Source organism: Pantherophis guttatus, chromosome 2 (genome assembly GCF_059756535.1).
Source record: "Pantherophis guttatus breed Tessera chromosome 2, ASM5975653v1, whole genome shotgun sequence".
Taxonomy (NCBI): Eukaryota; Metazoa; Chordata; class Lepidosauria; order Squamata; family Colubridae; genus Pantherophis; species Pantherophis guttatus.
This window is the reverse complement of record NC_142064.1, coordinates 146,387,859-146,409,798: the sequence shown is the minus strand read 5'-3', so window position 1 is coordinate 146,409,798 and position 21,940 is coordinate 146,387,859. Positions and strand designations below refer to the sequence as shown.

General features: G+C 35.3%; 1 protein-coding gene across 1 annotated transcript in view; it reads right to left on the bottom strand.

Annotated features, from left to right (window-relative positions):
- Positions 1 to 8,940: 8,940 nt before the first annotated feature.
- The window catches only part of SARNP (SAP domain containing ribonucleoprotein), a 72,967-nt gene continuing 59,967 nt past the window's right edge, over positions 8,941 to 21,940 (bottom strand). The window contains exons 10-11 of the mRNA XM_034412570.3: positions 11,591 to 11,680; positions 8,941 to 10,019 (exon numbers count right to left, since the gene is read on the bottom strand). Coding sequence (XP_034268461.2) covers positions 9,978 to 10,019; positions 11,591 to 11,680 — 132 coding nt within the window. The 3' untranslated portion in view covers positions 8,941 to 9,977. The remainder of the gene's footprint in view (positions 10,020 to 11,590; positions 11,681 to 21,940) is intronic.

Genomic DNA, 21,940 nt, shown 5'->3' with positions numbered 1-21,940 from the left:
TAAGAAAAGGCTGTCAGACTGAACCACCTATGCCAGTGATGGCAAATCTTTTTGGTACCGAGTGCTGAAAAGAGAGTGTGCATGCACATGCGCAAACAACCCAGAAGAGGAGCTGCCCAGGGTGCATGTGCACACCTAAAAATGAACTTCTGGTTTCAGCTACTGTACTTCTGGTTTCAGCCAGCTACTCTTCCGGGTTTTCTGGCATGCACGCACGCGCTGATCAGCTGGCCAGCGCCATTGCTCACACAGGAAAATGGAAGACCAGCTCTTCTAGTTTCTGGCACTGCCGCATGCAAAAATCCAGCTGATAGTCGCATGCACATGCGTGCCAGAAACCCGGAAGAGGAACAGGCGACGCCATGTGTGCCAAGCGACATGGCTCCGCGTGCCACTTCAGGCACACGTGCCATAGGTTTGCCATCACGGAGCTATGCAATTTGTTCAGAGATTATTATGAAAGCTGAAGCACTAGCCTGGGCAGATCCATCTGAGGAAATTGAAAGATGATTGACAAACCATTGCACTTAACTACAAAATTATGTCAAAAGATATATTTATTTTCTTACTGTAACATTTTTTTTTAAATTTAATAACAAAATAGAAAAACATGCATATGTAACTAATTGCATGGTTCACACATAGTTTACTAATACATTTATTGTATATTTATTATCCATGGTTACAGAAATAGCATAGCATTCTTTTAATTAGAAGGAATGGGATAGACAGCATCATTTCTTCTCTTTAAATGAAAATCTGCATGGCTATTAACTGAGTTACATACTTACAGCATATTGACAGATTCATGAATATAAAAATGTGAATTCATAATCCGAGAAGCTACTTCTCTTGAAAGTCCATATTTACATTACATCAACCTTGCTTCTATTTTGCTAAGAGTTGCTTAATAGTGAAATGGGGGGCATATAAATATAATAAATAAAATTTCCTGCAGCTATGTCTCATTTAGTAATATAAACTAGACACTACAAAGTAGCACCAATGGGTTTTTCCATATTTACTAGTTCAGTCCATGAAAAAGCTAATAATAAAAAAACATAACTTAAAAATTGCTAGTGTTCCAGAATAGCTAATTACTCTTTGCTTTGGGAGTCTCTTCTCATTCAACAATCATCTCTTTTTAGCAAGTCCTTTACTGAAGAACTCAGTCCAGGGGGGTGAATTTCATCTGATCACTGGTGCAAAGAATAAGCTACCTTCTTGACTCAAGCAGCTACAGCGGCAGAATACTTTTTTTGAAATTGGAGATACTCAAATTTAACTAAATAACTTGATCCATGGCTTAATTCATTCTGAAGCAGTTGCTGATTATGTGAGTAAATGAAGAAAGAAAAAAAAAAACCCAGAAAGAAGAAATCACTTAATTTACATTTCAGGGTACAGCACTGCTACTCTGCAGACATGGTTTATTATTTATTATTTTATTTTTATGCCACTCTTTCTTCCCAAAGGAACCAAGAATTGTTTAGCAGAACTTTGCATATTCAGAACAAAGAGGTGCTCAGAGAAAACCGAAACAAACTCCAGAAGTAGGTAGAACCTCAGCAAGTAAGATATCAAAAAAGCAGCAATCTGGTGTGCCACAAAGTCAAAATTAAAACTGAGAGGCGGCAGAATGAAATCCACAGTTCAGCAACTAAAAAAGTTAAATCTTAAAGATATTAGACATTAATGAAAATACCAAGGGGGATGGGTGGGAAGGGGGATGATTACAGATGTCCAAGCGGCTTTCACTATGAAGATAATAAAGAAATGGAAGAACGGCACACGAGGCACGACAAGTGCAGTCAAAGCCCCGAACAAAAGAAAACAACTCAAGTTAAAATTCTTTCGAGCATTATAAAAGCCTTTTAGATTAAATCAAATACCTAGAGAAACAAGCCTTCTGGAATAATTAATGGGATGTGTCTTAGGAGGCAGGCAGAATACTCAATAAAGGGGAAAACTGAAAATGCTTGGAGAGAGAAAAGAAATTGTATTCAGCTAAACCAGAAAACCAGACCCGATGATTAAAGCTGTGTTTATGAACTTATTAATATATCGTGGCTTATAACTCTGTTTTATTAGCACAGAAAAAAGCAGGTTTCCAGTTTGTACAAAAAAATCAGGATGGGAACTGTTCGTTGGGAACTGTTATTGCTGTTAGTTCTGGCTTACTGCAATGTCTGGAAGTTTCACCTAAACAGAGGTGCATGCTAAGAATCATATAAACGTGTTTATCTCTAGAGCACAGGTGTCAAACTCGATCACGTCACGTAACGTATTGTGATGTTTGTTGCTTTTGTGGAGGTGGGGTATGCGTGGCCTGCACATGATGCATCCGGCCTGACATCCCTGCTCTAGACAATTTCTATCTAGAGAAAAGTAGCTTTGAAAAACCTTCCTAAATCTGGTTTCTACAAGTTTTTCTGTGTACTTAACTGCTGACCACCATGTCAGCAGCCACATTCTCATGACAAATAAGTAAGATCAGAACTAAAACTAAAATTGATTTAATTTCAGTGATATTAAATTTTAATACAAATATTACCATATGTCTGAATGGTAACTATGAAGATCCTTTACCAAAATATATTGACACAGCAAAAGTTGGAGAATTTTTCAGGGAACTATAATAAAATCTCATATACTTCCTCTTAGCGCCAAAGTGGGGTTTTACTTGAAACCTAAATTATTTTAAATACCTCGGAACAATTAATGCAATGTATCTGACAGAAAACACCTAGGAATAGGAAGATCACAGGGTCCTGTTAATTATAAGCTCTCTTTCTGGGAGAGCAAAGGAATAGTTTTGATGTCCAATCCTCAGAATCCTTTTTGGATCTGAACAGGAGTTTTACTATGGTTGGGAAATTGCCCCAAAGTGCCTCCTTACCAACCCTGAAGCAAGAATTTAAGGAGAGGAAGCCCTTCAATCAATTTTAAATGGAGAATGCCCCCATTTCTGTAACTACTGTTCAAACTTCTGATAGACAAAGACACTTGGTAAAGGGACTTTACTGGATTATTTAATATTATTTACGTGAATGGAGAAATGGTCCTCTGAGGATTCAAATTCCATATCATGCAGAGCTTCCCAGACCATGGCATCTTCTTGAACTCAGCCAAGGAATAACAAGCCAACAAAGATGAAAAGGATTATATACTGAGTGAATCACAATGTTTACCAAACTTCGCAACATTTTGTTACAAAAACTCTAATTTCCTCTATGTAAAAACTAGGTGCAATCTACTTAATTATTTATAATCCTCATTTATTTGTTGAAGTATTTCTGAATCATCTATTAACCAGCAAAGTTTTGTGACCAGATATTACTTTAAAACCATTACAACTGAATTCAACACAGCCAAATTAGAAACAGTTGAACTGCTGAATTACAACTTAACGAGCAAAAGCCTAGAAGATGATGATTCTTCTGGTGCTGAAAAACAATGGCACGTTGTTTCCTTTGGGGGGAAAAAATCCAACTCCAGGTGCAAATTTCCTTACTTTGACAGGGATATGTGGAGGAGCGTCTCTGATGGTAATATAAACACTGATATGGAAGCTGACATTTCTTCACATCATCAACAAAGCAAAGCTTCATTAAAAGCCCATGGTTTGAATTCTAGTTGGAAACTGGCCAGTATAACAGCAGACTAAAACTGGTGAGATATAACTTCATCAATTGGTTCCCCACCCGCCAAAAAAAATTCTTAACAGATCTTACTGTATGAAACTCTCAGCATATGTAGAGGATATGAGAGAAAAGCTGCAAGCTACCAGCTTTTCAAAGTGCAAAGCCCTATATGGCACAGAGCCAGGTAATCTGTGGGACCATGTCTCCTAAAGACCTACCAAGTCAGTCATGGTAGACATGCTCCTAGTCTCTTCCTTTAAATACCACTATCTTATGGGATCTAGCAAGCATGTCTTTTCTATGGGAGACCCTGCCCTATGGAACGGCAGGCTCTGCCCTCCTGGGCTCAAAAAGCTCTGAAGACCTGGCTAGGATAGGATAAAGTGGACAAAAGGATTTAATGAAGGACTTTATGTTAGAAGCTTAGCTTAGTGCCGAGTTTTTTTTAATGTTTATAGTTTCAATAGATATCTGTATTATATTATTATTGACATTGTTTTAATTATTGATTGGGAACTGTCTAGAGTTTGACAGTAAGATGGGTGGTTATATAAACGTTTTACATAAATATGTCACCACTAACTTTATAGAGTACTGGAAATTGTAACTTGTCAACATCCTCAGGCCTATAGTAAATGAATTTGCAGTTACGTTTTTGAAATAGCAGACATTAAAAATCTTTGAAAGTAGCCTCTATATAAGTACACAGCAACTGTTTAGATTGGATATTATTTAAACTTGAATAACAATTTCCAGACCACAGAACAATACCGCACAGATATTTTATACCAAGTTTCCATTGATACAGCTGAATAAAAATGTCCCCAGACTTATGCCTGTTTAATGCAATCCGATTAAGACTAAGTGGAATACATTTGCCTAAAAATACCAAACATTTTTTATCAATCTTCTATGCAATATCAAAGTAACCAATGTAGTTTCAGTATTAAAATCAGTCCTGAAATCATCTTATGTTTTTCTAAAAAACTGTCTGAATGCCAAGTTATGTCAATTAAATTACATTGTTTGATCAAGTTTCTTCTGCAGTGGAATCAACATGCCTTGTTACATACAGCATAATCCTGGGTATGTATTGCCAGGAAAAATAAATTATGTCCTATGTGACTCATTCTCCAATACACATATTTATCATTGCAGGCTTAAAGGCAAATCTCATCTCCTTGCCCTAGGGCAATGTGCAGTGTAATGAGCTGCATTCTCAAAAACCTGTTAGCACTAATGCCACAATTCTGAACTATAGTTCTTGATCATGGTTGCATGTGTTTTTCTATCATGCTTTTCAAAATATTTTCCCCCTCAAAAAAGAGAGGAAATGTAGTTTTTACATGTGATCTTAATAGTTATGTATCTGTAAGATTAGCTTTTAGTTCTTTCCAAGTTAGAAGGGGACTAAGTTGAATTGCAGATGTTCAGAATTTTGGGTATGAAGTCACTTCATTTGCCTAGAAATAAATTTGTTAGAACTCAGTAAGGGGGCAGGGAGCAAAGAAAATATATTTCTTTTTAACCAACTTCTTCCTGGCACGCATCTAAGATGCCTTCCTCTTTTTGTTACAAACAAATTTCAAACCCATCCACCAAAGGCTGGAAGGGTGGGCGAGAGGCCAATGGGGGGAATACAACATTGCAATTGGGAAGAACATATGTTTGTATTTTGTTATGAAGGACAAATTACAATCATTCTCCTTTCTGACCTATAGTCAGACCTATTGCATTTGGAATCCAAGTATCTATTTTTGAAAAGTGACTTCATGCTGAACGTGGGTGCTACATAGCCTTCCGTAGCTTTCACACTGCAAGTCTTGGACATCCCTTTCTTTTCCTGGTTTTCCCACACTTTCTGCCGCTCATTGTATGCCTACTGCTTTTTTTTATCTGCCTATTCAGCTCAAATTAGTCACGAGCGGCCCCCAGCTTAGAGAAGAAAAATAAATTAGGTAGTATTTTAAACACAGTTTGATTAGATTGATCCCCTGCTTTTTTTTTCTGCTAAAGAATGGAGTAACCCTCACCCTTTACAACATAGCATTTTAAAATAATTTTTCCCCAATGCAGAAGTAGTACAGAAGGCAAGAAAGACCTCTGAAAGATAATTCCTTTTTGAATTATAATTAACAAGATCAGAACAAACTGAGTACATAGAGCAGGAGTTTACTATATTAGCACTACCGTCAAAATAGGTAATTTCATTAAGTAACACCTAAAAACATTTTATTTTAAGCATAGGAATGCAGTCATGGTAAGATGAAAATTTACTTATAATAAGAGTACAAATATCCAACCGTAACAAACACTTGACCATACATCGTTCTGAATCTAGCCATGTAGATTTCTCCTTATCAAGAAGCTTGCTATGTATTGCAAAAGCATTCTGATTTGACAAAGCCTGCATTTTATCTTTTCGGATACCCCTGTCACTGACTCCTATTCTCTTCATTTAAAAAAAATGAGATGAGTATCCATAATCTTTTGCTTCGATATGATAAAACAGAAGGGAAAGAACAAAAATTATACTGTATGCAAATACATTTAATTAAAAAATATATAAAAATAAATATCCTGTATTAGAAAAGGAAAGCAAAAATTATTCTACTGATTTCACAGTATTAAATAGTATTAATTAAATCTGGGTAAAAATGAAATGTATGTAAAAGCAGTTAGTAAAAGTGATCACGTCACCATAAATGAATCTCTCAATTGCAGAGAGAGTTATCAGAATTTATTCTGATAGCATCCAAGAAATCCACTGCTTGTGTCCAGTATTGGATTACTGTAGGAAGGTAGTGTTTAATTTGATTATTTTTCAATCTGTCCAAATCAGGATTTATATTTTCTAATCTGAAAATCTGTCAATGAACTACAAAGACTAAATCAATGCTTTGCTTGCAGTCCATTAAAGATAAAGTAACACTATTCCAAATATAAACCATTTCAAGAACCCAGTGGCTAGGAAGTGGGAAAAACTAGAACAGTGATCACCTATTATCCCAGAATGTATTGTTCTCCCAGTAATACCTAACTGCTCTTTTCACCCAACTACCTCAGAGGTTAACATGTAAAATGAATATAACCCATTCTTAAAGCATTTATACTTTGAGTAGCAATTTTGATGCACATTATGGTTGTCAACAGAACCAGAAGGCCCCCTTCTGAATTAATTAACCAGAAAAGGGGGGGGGGAGTGCAGTTGCTCTGGATTCCAGCTTTTATGGGCAAAGTTGAAAAAAATTAAGGAAAATAAATGCACTTTTGGAGATTATTTTTCAACAAGCAAGCAATACAGAAAAGACAGTTCATGTTATAATAATTATGCATTATTGAATATAAAGGTGAAGATATCTTTGAATCAAAGCTGATTCTGATAACCACATTCACTATTATATTTATATCCAACCTTTGTTTTGCATAATCAAAACCATGTACATCAAGTACCTTCCTATTTTTCTCCACAACAATCTTGTGCATTCATCTGAGCTGAGAGAGAGGTACTGACACTCAACCGGCTTTTATGTCTAAGGGAGGGCTGGAACTCCTGGTCTCCTGCTTTCTAGTCTAGCATCTCAATCACTACACCAAATTGGTTGACTAATACGTATCAGTATCATGGAAATGGCCTGCTATTGCCCTCTTCCACAATACTTTTTCAACTTCTAGTCTAGTCTGTAGCCCTAAAATTCCCAAATGGTCTTTCATTTTGAACCAAACATACTTAGGTTCTAGGATCAGTCAAGGTCAGATAAGAGGCATAAGACAAAGCAAAAGATCCAAATATCCATACAGCAAGATGCTTCCCCATGTTCTCATCAATTTCTTTTAAAACTACTGTTTTTGATCAAGAAGATACCCAATCCTTCAATGCAGATTGACTTCTTCATACCACTGTACACTTTAAGACTTAAGCTTCCCCCATTTGGTGACACAATCTGATCCATAATTAGGAGAACAATTATGAAATTATAAAGCCTGTTTTTATAAAACAGGAATGTAGGGAACTAGCTATGGTATCTAGAGGGATATTCTGATCCAACAAAAACAGGGGTTCTCTTAATGAGAACCAGACACAACCAGTATGTGCATCATTTATAGCTCTGTTATATATGACAGCAGGTATAAACAACAACAAAAAAGCAAATTCTGATGCATCAAAGAAGCAGGAAATGTATTTCCTTAAGCAGTTTTATTATGAAACCAAAAGTGAAATGTTGTACTGGTTTCAGTACAACCTACAACACACTTCAAAGGAAGTAACCCAATTGTAAAAAAGCAATTAATAAAATATACATGTTATCAAATTAAAACTCAAAAAAAATTAAACAAAACTTTTAGGATATAATACACACAGCTGACTACATAGAAAATAAATCATTGGACTGTTGCTCAAAAAAGGCTTAAATAATGAAAAACATAAGCATACTGTCAAACAGACTAATTTCAGAATATAAATGAAGCATGAATGAATGAATGAATGAATGAATGAATGAATGAATATATATATATATATATATATATATATATATATATATATATATATTCATTCATTCATTCATTCATTCATTCATTCATGTAGAGGTATGCAAGTTTTAGTGTATTCGGGTTTTTTCCCGTGTAAGATTGAGAGTATCTTGGCGATGTTTCGACGAGGTCTCACTTGTCATCTTCAGGCTGGTGTCTTCGGCTTCGTGCTTGTTCCTCGCACAAGCATGAAGCCAAAGTGAAGATGACGAGTGAGACCTTGTCGAAATGTCGCCAAGATACTCTCAATCTTACACGGGAAAAGACCCGAATACACCAAAATTTGCATATATAGAGAGGGGGGGGTAGGGAGGGAGAGAGAGAGAGAGAAAGAGAGAGAGAGAGAGAGAAAGTAATCTGTACTCAGACAAAAGGAATTAAGTATGAGATACAGTATAAGAGGAAAAACATCTTTTAAAAAAATTAGGGTAAAAAAAAATCTCAAAGAAGCCAAATTGATTACCATTCAGGGCAAAAGTCAATCAGTAACAGTATAAAACCTCTGAGAAATCATTAAGATCTTTTTTAAAATACAGAATGTCCTAACAACTTTTTTCTATAAAGGATGATACAGATCTGCAATAAAAATTAATATTTGTTTAGTCTATTTTTAGTAAAAAAAAAAATGAGATATACATTTAGATAAAGATGAAATCACCCCAAAATATATTCTTGCTCAACTACACTTGCATTCAATTTCTAAAGCTGGTACATATAATTTGTCTATCAGGAAATAGGATGTAGTAATGTAAAAGGCAAGAAGTTTTCTCCAAGTAATTGTCTTTAATAAATTGAAACACCAAGCATCAGATATTCAAAATACATTCAGTTCAGAAATAAACATAGAACACTGTATTTGAAAATCAACTACTAATTTAAAGCTGTTTTTTAAAAAGCTGAACATGAATATATTATTTTGTAATAATTTTATACCTATTGTTTTTATAACTTTTTGGTACTATTTTTAACGGAGGAAATTCTTTACTCGTGACAAATTTTATAAGTTTTGAGGCATAGTTCTAAAAGTTTACTATGAATAGATTTAGCTGCAGGAAGCTGTCTAGCTGTGAACATGACAATTTTACTACCTTTACATTGGGATGCAATTTGTTCTATTCTATGGGCCATTCATATATTGTAATTGAACAATATATAAAAAGTAGTTCTATTTTAGCAAAGAATAATGCAAGATCCATCTTAAGATTCCATAACTTCATCAGCTTCAATATTATAAACATATAACTCCAAGGAGAAAATGTTTCACTTTTTAGTAAAATCTAAGCTAAAGAGTAATCAGAAGAAACTGATCGACTTTATGATTGGAATTTATAAATGAAAGAAAAAATACTTCCAAGCTAAAATTAATAGAAAATTTAAAATCCCTAGGCAATGAATACCCACCTAAAAATGCAAGGAGTGCTCAAATAACTTTTTAATTACCAGGTATTTATTACTGATTAAGTTTAAATGGAGCTGAAGGTGACAATTATTATTAGTTGGGGAATCCCTTTGCACAGCTGCCACCACTCCAAAAAGAAGAAGCAATGTGTACTTTGGATACAAATGGCTAAAAAAAATACCACTAGATCCAAATTGGTTACAACATACATAAACAGAATATTTTATTCTGTACTTTTCCGGTCCAAAAGAGTGTGGGGTAGGGTGCAAACAGCACAACTCAATAGCTAGCTTTGAAATATAAAGTCAAGATGTGTGTGAGGGAGAAACTGTATTCTTCCTTAGAGATGAAGAATGTTTAAAACATACACCCTGAACAAGTAAATACTAAGAGGAAGATCGTCAGACAAGGCCAAAACGTTCTGCTCTTTTTCTCTTCTTTGCCTGTAAATAGGAATTAAAAGATGAATTAAAAAAAGTTAAAACCAAAGGGAATGGCAACTCTGAGTATGGGTTTTGGCATAAAGAAAAGCAGAAAGTCTATAAGGAGTGTAACAATATATATCTAAGAAAGCATCTTTCATATCAGGTTTCACAAGAGGCACTCCTATTGCAATGGGGCATCTAACTACAGTCAGAAATTAAGCTATAAAGCATGAGATACAGTGACCTGTTAGCTGCTTCATCCTGCTGGCTTATATGAGAAAGTTCTGCTTGGAACAATTACCATTTTACAAGCTTAGAAAGCCTTCTAGGCAATAGGAGGTGGGAAATGTAAAAGGCCAAAGGGTTAACACTCTTCTATTCACAGAGAAGGCGAGTGGGACACAGTCAACTGCATTGAATACACTCATGCATCTTTGAGGTATGCCTCTAAGTCAATACACCAGGGGCATATAAATCTTAATTTTTACCACGATAAATAGCTTAGGGGGCAACAGAAGTCCTAATCAAGAATCTCCAGGGAAAAGGTGTTGTTTAGTATATACAATACTACAAAAAGAGCTTTTTGTTTCAGGCACACTCACTAAGTGCCCTAACAGAAAAGCATGGAATCCCTCAGACTACAGCCCAGCCACCCCCTTCACTCCAACTGAACAGGCAGATCATTCTACAGCTGTTACTTCATTTTGTGAAGCAATGCTTGCATTGCATCTAGGGAAAACAAAAAGCACCCCACAGAAGGTGCCAGTGAAAATAAACTTCCTCACTCAGTGTTCAATCCAATATCCAAATACTGTTCCCTTCTGTAAGTGAAATTAAACTTTAGCAAGAGAACTACTTGTGGTTGAGATTACATTTTAATAGTGTAATCAACCAAAAACAAAGTTGCTGAACCAAAAAAAACAACAACCCTGCAAACTTGGAATAGAAAGATCATATTGGGAAGTAATCATAGGTCTGATAACATAATGGCAGATGCCTGTCTTCAAGAATTTACAAAAAGATAAAAGCAGTAGCAGCGTTTTTCTAACAGTGGAAGAGACAATAAAATAATCTTGCATGCATGCCATGTGATATACATACACCCCACATTTTAAAAAGCACTTTTTAAGCTCTACAATGGATAGAAAATTAGTCTGGATCTACAGCCCCTAAGTCGAAATCAACTATGTTGATAACTGGGTGATCCTGGACAACTCAGAAGGGTAGACATACAAGATAAAACTAAACTATTCCAAGTTTTATATCTATTGTATAAATTAATGATAGAAAACTCCAACTATTATGTTCTTCAAAAATTATCCAACTTATCACAGAGCAATAATATGAAAATATCTTTAAAGAGAGAGAGAGAGGGAGGGAGGGAGAGAGAGAGAGAGAGAGAGAGAGAAGAAAATTTCTGTCATAATCCAAAATGATTTATATCTAAATTAGTATACAATAATTGAATGGGACTATGGGGACTGGACAAAGAAAAGCACAAAAGTCACACAGTGCCATCTTGTGGAGTACCTGACATTATTTCAATTACAAAAAGTCTCAGCTCCCAAAATGTTATAAAAAAATGTTACCTCTGTGTCTTCTGTAGTTCCTGCTCCAGCTGAACTTGTAACAATGCCAAACCTCTCCTTTCTTTTTTTCAGTTTTTCATCATCTTCAGACTATATAGAAAGAGAGCAACACGTTGGAATGTAGGCCAATAGAATAATTTTAATTCCTATCATCTTATTTCGCTACCTGGAGTTTCAAATAATTGGTAGAAGAATATTCACAACTACCTGTTATTGCATGCATTAAATAGACATCATTCTCAATATAGACAATATACAATTATAAGAAGTTGATCACAGAAACAGCCAGGGTTGTTGAATAATCAAGCTCCTTCTATTTTGATTGACTTTCTAGTAATTAAAAATTTTATGCTAAATCCAGAATCAATGAAAATGGCAGTTGCTACCAGAAACAGACAATGATATGTAATACAATGCTAGTGGGACACAGGTACAGTATGTCATATTTCTGAATTCCTCTTGCCTAGCTTTTAGCATTTTCAAAAAAGAAAAAAAAAAGAAGAAATTGAAATGAATGTTGCAAGCACCTAATATTGTGCTTCTTTTAACCCACAGGCAACAGCAGGACCAAACTACTCATCTATTAAACCAAAGAAGTTGATAATAGTTTGACCGATGAACTAATAATTTTTAAAATATAGTCTTTCTTTCCTTTAAAATTAAGAATTTAAGCTAAAAGCATATCATTTTCTTTGCAGGATTAAAGTGTTTTAGAACTTTGTTAAAGATTGGGAATTATATACAGCAATGGAGAGCATAATGTGCATTTTAAGATTGTGTTTTTAATAATATTTTGAACTACAGAAAAAAAACCCTCCCTAAAATAGAGGATGTATTTTTTTTTTCAATACAAATAAAACTTGCAGAACCTTAGAAATTACTGAACAAAATCTAATCATTAAGATATTCAGGACATGAAAGTAATACTTAGAATGAAAGAAATAGTGCACCTGAAATTTATTTCTGAGCAGGTCATATTTTAAATTTAATCCATTTGCTGCCATTAATGAAAGCATTTGCATTAGATGACTTGCATGGCACTTAACTTGCCTTCATAAATTCTGCTTCAATTATTTTCTATCCTGAGTGAGCAAATAAATGCTAGTTGGTGTGGGTTCTTTGGATTTCTTCAGCTGATTTTCCTGTAAGCCTGAGGCTTTTTATTCTTTTAACCTTTAACCATGCTTGTGGCTTTGGCCTAACAGTAATAATCAAGGCCATCTATTAACCTTTAAGAGCTTCTATGTCATCCATTTGCCATATAAATTCTCTTGTGCTATTTTCAGCTCTACAAGATTGTCCAATTACTTTGCTTTCTTTCTCTAATTCTGCTCACCAGTTCATACAGGGTATTTTCAATCTTCTCCCTCTCCTATTTGATGTATTTGATAATTTAGTAATGAGGGGCTAAGAAGTAAGCAGAGTCAAGGAAAGGGTGGAAATGGAAATGTAACCACATAAAATGCTTAATTTTATTTGCTTGGATCATTAATCTCACTTGAATGCAAAACTTCCCGTATCCATTAAGGACCTTGACAAATGGAATCTGAACTTTGTCACTGGCTAGGTTATATTACAATTTTATGTATTTATTATTGATCGAACTTATATGACCGCCTATTTCACAGAGTGGCTCCTTAATCAACACAGCCAAGGTCTTCACTAAATCACTAAATGTTGATGAAATATCAGGATTATGGTAACTATATAAGGCTTGCTTTGTTTCATATTTCATCTATGCAAATGACTTCTCTGATTGAACTTAATCATCCAAGCAATGATAATTGGCTTTATTTATAAAAAAAAGTTCAAAACGAATTTATCAACCAATTAGCTCATAAGCTCACTCACATCACTGATATATTATGCAACTTTTGTCAGCAAAGTTGTGCTGATTACATCATGAACAAGGGTCAGCATTGTCTTTGTTATGTTGACCATTTCCTTAAATAACAACACTACAGCAATTAAGCTCAAATTTGTTAATTATAACATCTTAATCAGCCACAGCAATAGTAACAATTGAAAATTTTAATTAAAATCCAGCAATTTCTCATGAGCTTCAAACAATATCAACAGTGAATATAAACAGATATAAATCCTTTCTATACACTTATATCTTTGGAATGGCTCCTGCCTAACTCTGTGTCAACATCTTCATCAGATTTTATTTTCCAATCTTAGAAAAATTATTAAGTAGTGAGGGGGAGATCCAAATCTGGACTGAAATATTATGCATATGTGGTTTAAGCACAGAACTGAAACAAGTATGTTTTAGGCACAAATGCTTTGGAATTGGGGAACAGTGGGAAGTAAGCAAGGTTAGCAGCAGTACTGAAGTGGAATTAGGAAAAAGCAGTAGCTGGAAAGGTGGGGAGAGAAATAGATTGGATATACCACTCTTGAATTCAATAGTAATAGCAACCAAGGAGAGATAAGGGAAATGAAACTACTGGGAAGTGATGTCTCTATTAGATGTGGCGTACTTGAAATCAAGGGGAACACGAACAGCTAGACGGAAGTAGAGAAAGGAAGTGGCTGGAAGCCCATTGGATATATTGTGTTTGAATTCAAGGATACTGGCAGCGATTAACAGAAGTTAGAGAAAGGAAAAACCCAAGTGGAAAACAATGGGAAAGACATATGTGAAACACCAGTTTTGCCTTACTTGTCCTATAAAACCCCTGCAGATTTTGTTCTGGCCCAAACCAGGAACCACCAAAATATTCTGGGGTTAGGATATTTCTGCTTGGAATAATTCAGCTGAAAATCCAGACTGAAGTTATTTGTCCCAGCTTTAAAACAAAATGTATTTTCTATTGTGTGTGCATATCCTTAATACTTAACTTTCATAGATTAATTGATTTGACTATGTACTGTCAAGTCAGCATCAACGCTTAGTGACCACGTAGACAGATCTCTAGGCTAGCCTTTCTAGATATGACATAGAATATTTTGGGATCTATAATAGTTTGGCTAAGAATGCCAAAAAGAATAATGAAATGTTTTATATTTAGTTTTTTTTAAAAAAAAAAACTATCTAGCTGCCCAAACAATAGAAACTCTTATTTTAATTTTAAAATAGGGCAAAAAGATGTACAATTGATTTCATTATGCTAGTCAATGTATCCCAAAGGATTTCAGGAAACACAGTGGATTGTTGATTGGTATGTGGGGACAGGGAGAGCATCCTGAAAACTAGTAAGTATTTGCTGGGAAAAGGAAAACAAAATTTGGTTTCTTTTGATTTACATTTCAACCTATTTTTTTAAAAAAATATGGCTAAAAAAATTAATCTCCAATAACAAGTTTTAGGGAACCTGGAGAAGAAACATACAATTCTTGGTCTCAGGTTGTGGATCTCTGTTTTATGCAGACAAAGGTCTTGTGACTTTACATATAAATCTAACTTCAATATTTCCTACTTAAAGGGTTTTTCTTCTTCTATTTGATAACTTATTAAGTTAACAAAGACATAGGGTACTTTAAAATAAAGGGAAAAAGAGGAAACAAAGGAGGGGTAAAGGCACTGCCTGTATTTAATGGCATTCCTAAGGGATGTTTTATATAGCATTCTTCTGTCTGCTTGTAAATGGATATAAAAAGTGAAATATGGTATCCTTTTTTGATTTATTTTACTAAGCTACTGTATGTACAGCCATTAAAATATATGAATATATATGAATAAAATATATTTCTGCCACAAAGTTTAATCTGCTGGTATAACCAACCCACCAACATTCAGTTTTCTGTTACTTCCAACTCTACAAGGAAAATATGCATAATGTAATTAAAATGCTTATCAAAACTAAACATGTAATTTACATATATTTCAATACAGTATTGAAGCATTAATTCTTCCTAAACCACATTGTTTAGGTCAAGGATGGTAACCATGTCTGTATCGTTAAAGCAGAAAGAACATTTAAGAAAAAAATAGCCAAACCACAACTTTAAATGAATGAACATATATAATGGGGCACAGAAGGGGCTGTAGTGAGCTTATTATTTATTTTTCTAGTGACCCCCTATAATCACCCCACCCTCACTCACTGCCTAAAGGGAAAGTGTGTAACAATCCTACTAAATCAACATGGTTCTAATGATCTCCCTCACTTGACCCCCTAGCATACTAGTGTCAGATACAAACACGTTACAATAAACTTCACTCCATCCTTAGCTCCTCACTGACAGGTTTTGATTCATGGGGTACTGAAACCCATCTGAGGAAAATTACCTCTATCAAAACACTTCTATCTCAGCATCTATCAAGCTTTGCCATAGCCCTGGGGCACACTTGAATGTGCACGTGGGCATTTGTGCATGAGAAGTGGGGGTGGAAGCTGACCTTTCTTCTGAAATGATACATTTCTTAAAGCTTGTGATATTAATGTTTTCTTCTTGTACTGTTCACGCAGAAAGCTTTGAAGAACAATTCCAGTTATTCTAATAGGAATCTGAAACCCGAAATATGGTAGAGCCTAGCATTCATAGTCTCCAGGCTATTCCATCATTTTCTTTATTAAAAAAAATCAATGTGTTAGAAAAGCTGCACATTTATATTATGTGTATGGCAACTGGCATTGTAAAGTATATTAATCAACCTTTAGCCTCTTTATTTAAAAAATATTTTCTGAGAAAAGTAAACATTCTTGAAAGTTGATGGAAACTTAATAATGAAATATGAGACAGGGATTTCAGCAGTCAAGGATCTCTCCCTTCAACTACACAATTTCCTAGATTCTTGTTTCTCTGCTACGATTATCACACCTTAGAAGGTTTTCCCTAGCATCAAAGTGGAATCTGCTTTTCTGAACCTTAAGACCATTCTCAGGACAACATAAAAGCTGCCATCTTTGTCAAGAGCTCGGGCTTCAAATCTTGGCCAGTACCTACCTTACCAGTAATGGTCCTTGGGCTGAGACCTCCTAACCTTTCACCAGACATAAACTACTAGAGTCTTGCTGGTTTGAACATTGCCCAGATTAACAAAGTCTGCATCAAATGTTGGAGAATTGGGACAACCTGACAGGAAGTGGGCTATTGGAACAAACCATTCATGGATGAGACAAGAGAAACCCAGAATTGACAGAATGCTACTGCAAAGGACAAGAGATATACGAAACGTATGAGGGAACTATGGATGGATGGAAGATCTGCATCCACACTAATTGAGAAACAGTTAAAAATCTGTTTGGATTTTGGGATGGACCTGTTTTTCAGAGCCAGCCCCCTTAGAGAAAAGAGGGAGTCTTTTTGGCAGGTGGCAATTGCTGGCTTCCCCATTAACTTAACAGTGAAGATTGTAAACGGCAATTGCATCATTGCAGAGCGTTTGGCAAAGACTAAGTGTGCATTTGTTGCCAAGAGCCCAAATTGCAATCACATGATTATGGCGACACTGTAACAGCCATAATTTCAGGCATGGGTCATTAGTCCCTTCATCAGCACTATCATAATTTCAAGCAGCCACTGAACAAATGGACTACCTGTATTTTATAATCCTTGCCTCCGATTTTTCGCAGAACAACTCTGTGAGGTGGGTTGGGCTGAGAGTGAGTGATTGGCCCATACCATCCAACTGGCTTTCATGCCTAAAGGAGGCCTAGAACTCAGAGTCGCTTGGCCACTACTCCAAACTGGCTGTCTGTAAGCTATTAGGATATGACTGCAGAGAAGCAAAACAGATGAAGCAGAATCATTCCATCAACTTTGCTGAAAGACCTACTGCCTTTGGTTCATCCATCATTTTTAACAAGCAATAGCAATTCCATTAGGCAACAGGAGGAGGGATGAAAAATAGTGCCATTTCATTACTTCTGCTGAAATTATTCAACATAATTTTAAGAACTGGTGCCCAATTTTCCTTTTTTATCATCTTCTCTATCTGCTGTGTTTACCATACGTCAGCAGGAAGAGCTGGCATTGTTGGGGTATTTTGGGCAGGGGAGGGAGTGTCTGATCAAAACATACTTTAAATAATAGTAAATTAACTAAGAAACCCTTTACTAAGTTGTACTAATAATACAAAGAAAACATCTAGACAGCCTTATGTACATATTTAAGAATCTCCACAGGAACACAAGGACTTTGAATGACAGAGAAGGCTAATATACATAAGAAGGCTGTAAAATGGTTTGGATTCAATTGGGAAGAAAAGTTTCAGAACAGAGGGGGACACAAATGCAGTCCATCCTCCAACTCATTAAACTAGTCACTCATTTCCAGGATGGTACAGTTGGTATAGGTTGGGGTTTTTTTTGGCTGCACCACATGATCTTGGAAACAAATACAACTGTTTACAAACTATAGAAGAGTATTTATAGCTCAGGGCTGAACTGTGGGGTCCTTGGTGCTCTCTGAGCTTGGTTGTTTTCTTGCAGACCTCTCATTACCCATCAAGGCAACATCATCAGTGCTAGAAGGGTAGTAGTAGGGTAGTAGTAGACCAAAGTTTGCTCTAATGTTCCAATGTGTTCTGAAGCACTGCTGCCCAAACAGATCTGAAATGTTGCACATCCCTAATAATTTATTCAGGAATATTAATTTCATGTTTATATTGATTGGAACTTATACTGATTTTTTTGTGATGTCAAGTCAGTGTTAAATCTTAATTATGGTTAAGGGCCAGTATAGAAGTCAGCATTGACACCTGGTGACTGCCTGGACCAGTTCCTACCACATTTTTTCTTGGTTTCAGAAGTGGTTTACTATTTCCTACTGGGAAACAGTGACTGTCCCAAGGTCATACAGCTGGCTTTCTCCCTAAGGCAGGACTAGAACTCCTGGTCTCCCAGTTTCCAAGCTGATGTTGTAGAACATCAAACTCTGCTAGATTAAAAAAAAAGTCATATTATTTACATAAATTCTATGGAAGATGAATAATATTGTTACACTTCCTGAATTCTCAAAGTTAATGAAAGCAACATTTTTCTATTACCCATCACGGCTAGGATATAGCTTTCCAGTGAGAAAAACACAGAATACAAGTGAATAGCATCCTTTTTTATTATATAATATAAAGTAGAATATGTTAAATATTTTAAATACATCATAGAGTCCTTTGGGCAGAAAAGATAATGTGATTTTATTATGATTTGCTGGATTGTTAATTATATAGTATTTATATTATGAGTGACAAGAAGAAACAAAACTTTACAAGCTACTATCACAACATAAGGCAGGCATGTATGATTTCTATAGTACCGGTAAATCCTTAGCATACTAACCTGATCCTCAGATCAGAACAACAAAACTGTTATTAAACTCACTCTCTCTGTATGTATGAGTAAGTATATGAGAGGGAGGGGGGGGGGGAGAGAGAGAGAGAGAGAGAGAGAGAGAGAGAGAGAGAGAGAGAGAGAGTGTGAGCGTATACTGTTAATCTCTGCTTATTTTGGTGTTAGCTTTTTTATTGTTTCTTTTGAACGATGTATAAATGTGGTTTATCTCTATGTGTCTGTTGATGACTGATTTGACTGACTGCCAAGCTTCCAGAAATTCTGTAGCATTTGGCTTAATCTAGGATGCTATAGTATGGTTGACTCTGCCCATATATTACAAAATTAAGAATTTCCATCATGTCTTCTGATTGCTAGTTGGTGCCTGCTGTGATTTTTTTTTGGTTAGGTTATTAAGGTTTTTCTTCATCAGGCCATCTACTTTCTGTATTAGGTTGGCGTTTACATATAGGTTTCTTTGTCTTCTAGTAATTCTATGCCTCTTTTGTATTATGATCTGTCCACGATAACTGTGATTTGGCTTGTGTCTGCTGAAGAATAATGATGGTTTGGTCCTTCTTTAGGCTTTTGAGCAGGCAACACACAGATGAGCAGAATTAACACCAGACAATTAACCAATTTTGTTGTATACATGATGTACAATGACAGCAGAGGCTATTATTATTACAAACAATCCATAAAATAATACAGTACTCTAATCAAGGAACTAACTAAAGAGTAAATCACACCCCAACCAACACAGGCAGGGCAAGCTATTGTATATAAAAGGAAGTAACAGGAAGTAAACCTCACAGCCACTGGCATTGCTGATGTTACCTGATCAGGTTCATTATTTTGGTTGTGTCTGATTGTTCTATAGTTAAGTCAGCTATCTGTACTGTAAGTACTGACCTTGTAGAACACAGAGAATAAATTATAATTATCAATGATTGCTTGAAATGTAAAACTACTTGGTACAAGTAACTTTTGAAAGAGAAGACCTCCCAGATGGTTAATGATTTATATATTAAAGCAGTGGTCCCCCGGGGGGGGGGGGGGAGAGGATATGGTTCCGTGGACGCGAATGGAACTATGTGCGCTCACTCACCACTTCCGTGGCCTGGTTCTGAATGGGTCAGGGCCTGAAAGTGGGCCGCAGCCAGGGGTTTGGGGACCCCTGTATTAAAGTACAAAGCATGAGTTACCTCTGGACTACTAATTCTAATTCAAGTTCTTATAGCAAAGAGAATTACTGAATACATAAATTTAATAAAAAGTTATTTAGGGAAATTACTTGTCATAAATTGCATAATTCAGAGAGTCTCAGTTTAGCTACCTAAATGATAAAGCATCCTTTCAATTAAGCCTAGGCCTACTGAAAGAAATAATAATAATAAAATTAGTTCACTCTCCTCCATATAAGAATTATTCTAAATGTAACATAAAAATAAACAGTAAGAATTTATAAATGTTTTGCATAGCTTGTTCTGAATTATTTCTTTTAGAAATTTATAAGGCTTCCCAACTTTATGATGACAAGGTAGTATACAGTAAAATAATCATACAGTAGTAAATCATAAAGAATTATTATTTTCTACACTCTCAACCTTATTTTCTCTCTATTCAAAAGATTAAGATTTAGAAATTCACTGGCTCATTTCTTAGTAATAAGCTCTAGTTAGCATTGAGATAAATGTTGTTCTTCCCCATAATAAGTTGATATCAAATCAACAGTACAAAATCAATTTCAACATATCAGTTGTGTACTTTGCAAATATATGCAATTACAGGTAATGCAGGGGGAAAAAAGAGCTCTGGCCCATGAATTTTTTTCAGGTGCCCTTTAAAAAAACCACAAGATATTATTAAGAATTGAATTTTACAAGCCAATGGGAGGGCATATATATAAAAAGGAACCCTTCTGGCCACTATTCCTCTATCTCCACTGCAGCATGACGGATGATAGGATGAAAAGCAGAGCCTCCAGGCTTTCAGGCGATGGTAGATTAATGATGGCATGGCCTTGACCTCCAAAAGGTAAAGGTTATGAAACACTCACGAGTAGCTAGCTTCCAATTTCATATCCGGAGGGTGAATGACAGCAACTGATAGTTTTGTTCTTCAAAACACTCTAATCCTCAGACTCACAGCTGTCACCCACCATCTTTTTGAAATTCATCCCAACATATTTATATGTTCTTGCTCTTTTCCCTAGCGGACACTATTACGTGTGTGTGTGCATCAGCTATATGAACAATAGTCAATGGTAAATATGTAGGTGGAACTGCAGTGACAGAAATTAGTTATAGTATATGCATCTAATGAAATAGATTACTCTCACTTTTATGGCCCTAGATAATACTTTTGCAAAATATTCATCAAGAACTGCACACTGCACATACACTATGAACAATGGGACAGGCAAAATCAAGAAGCTGTTATGATATATCTACTCTGTTCCACGAAATGCCCATATGTGACTACCTTTCCTCTTTTAGGATCAGTCAAACAAAGCTCTTAATTTAAAGAGCAGGAGAAAGTAAAATACTACCCAGTTATTTCCATTCTTTCATAAAATATGCTTCACCAAGAATTCTATGTATCTGAACAAGAATCTACATTGAAATAATCTTTTCTAGAACTCAAAGATATTTGGAAATGAAGCTGTATTTGAGAACCGCGTTAAGGAAGCTCATGGTTGTTTCTATGCAGACAACTGATGAGTTCACATTACAATTTGATTTTAAAATGTGAAATATCAAAGTATTTCCTTACATAATGATGGCAAGATGGCAAGACACTATAATTAATATTCAATTTCAGCTCAATTTGAAAAAGCATCTTTACTTGCTATTTCATATAGGCCCTATTCATTAAACCTAAGAATTTTGAATGCTTGTTGGACAAAGATTTATCTATGTAGTAGACAAATGATGGTACAACCTATATTTGCTATACAAGAATTAGATACATATTTATAAAACAATATATTCGGATCTCTTAAATCACAAATACATTTCATTATACAGGAAGTTGAATATTATGAATATTACCTTCATTATTCCTTCTTTTATTTCCTAAATTCCTTCTACTTAGGACAAAAATATAAGCCAAGAAAAACAGAAAGCTT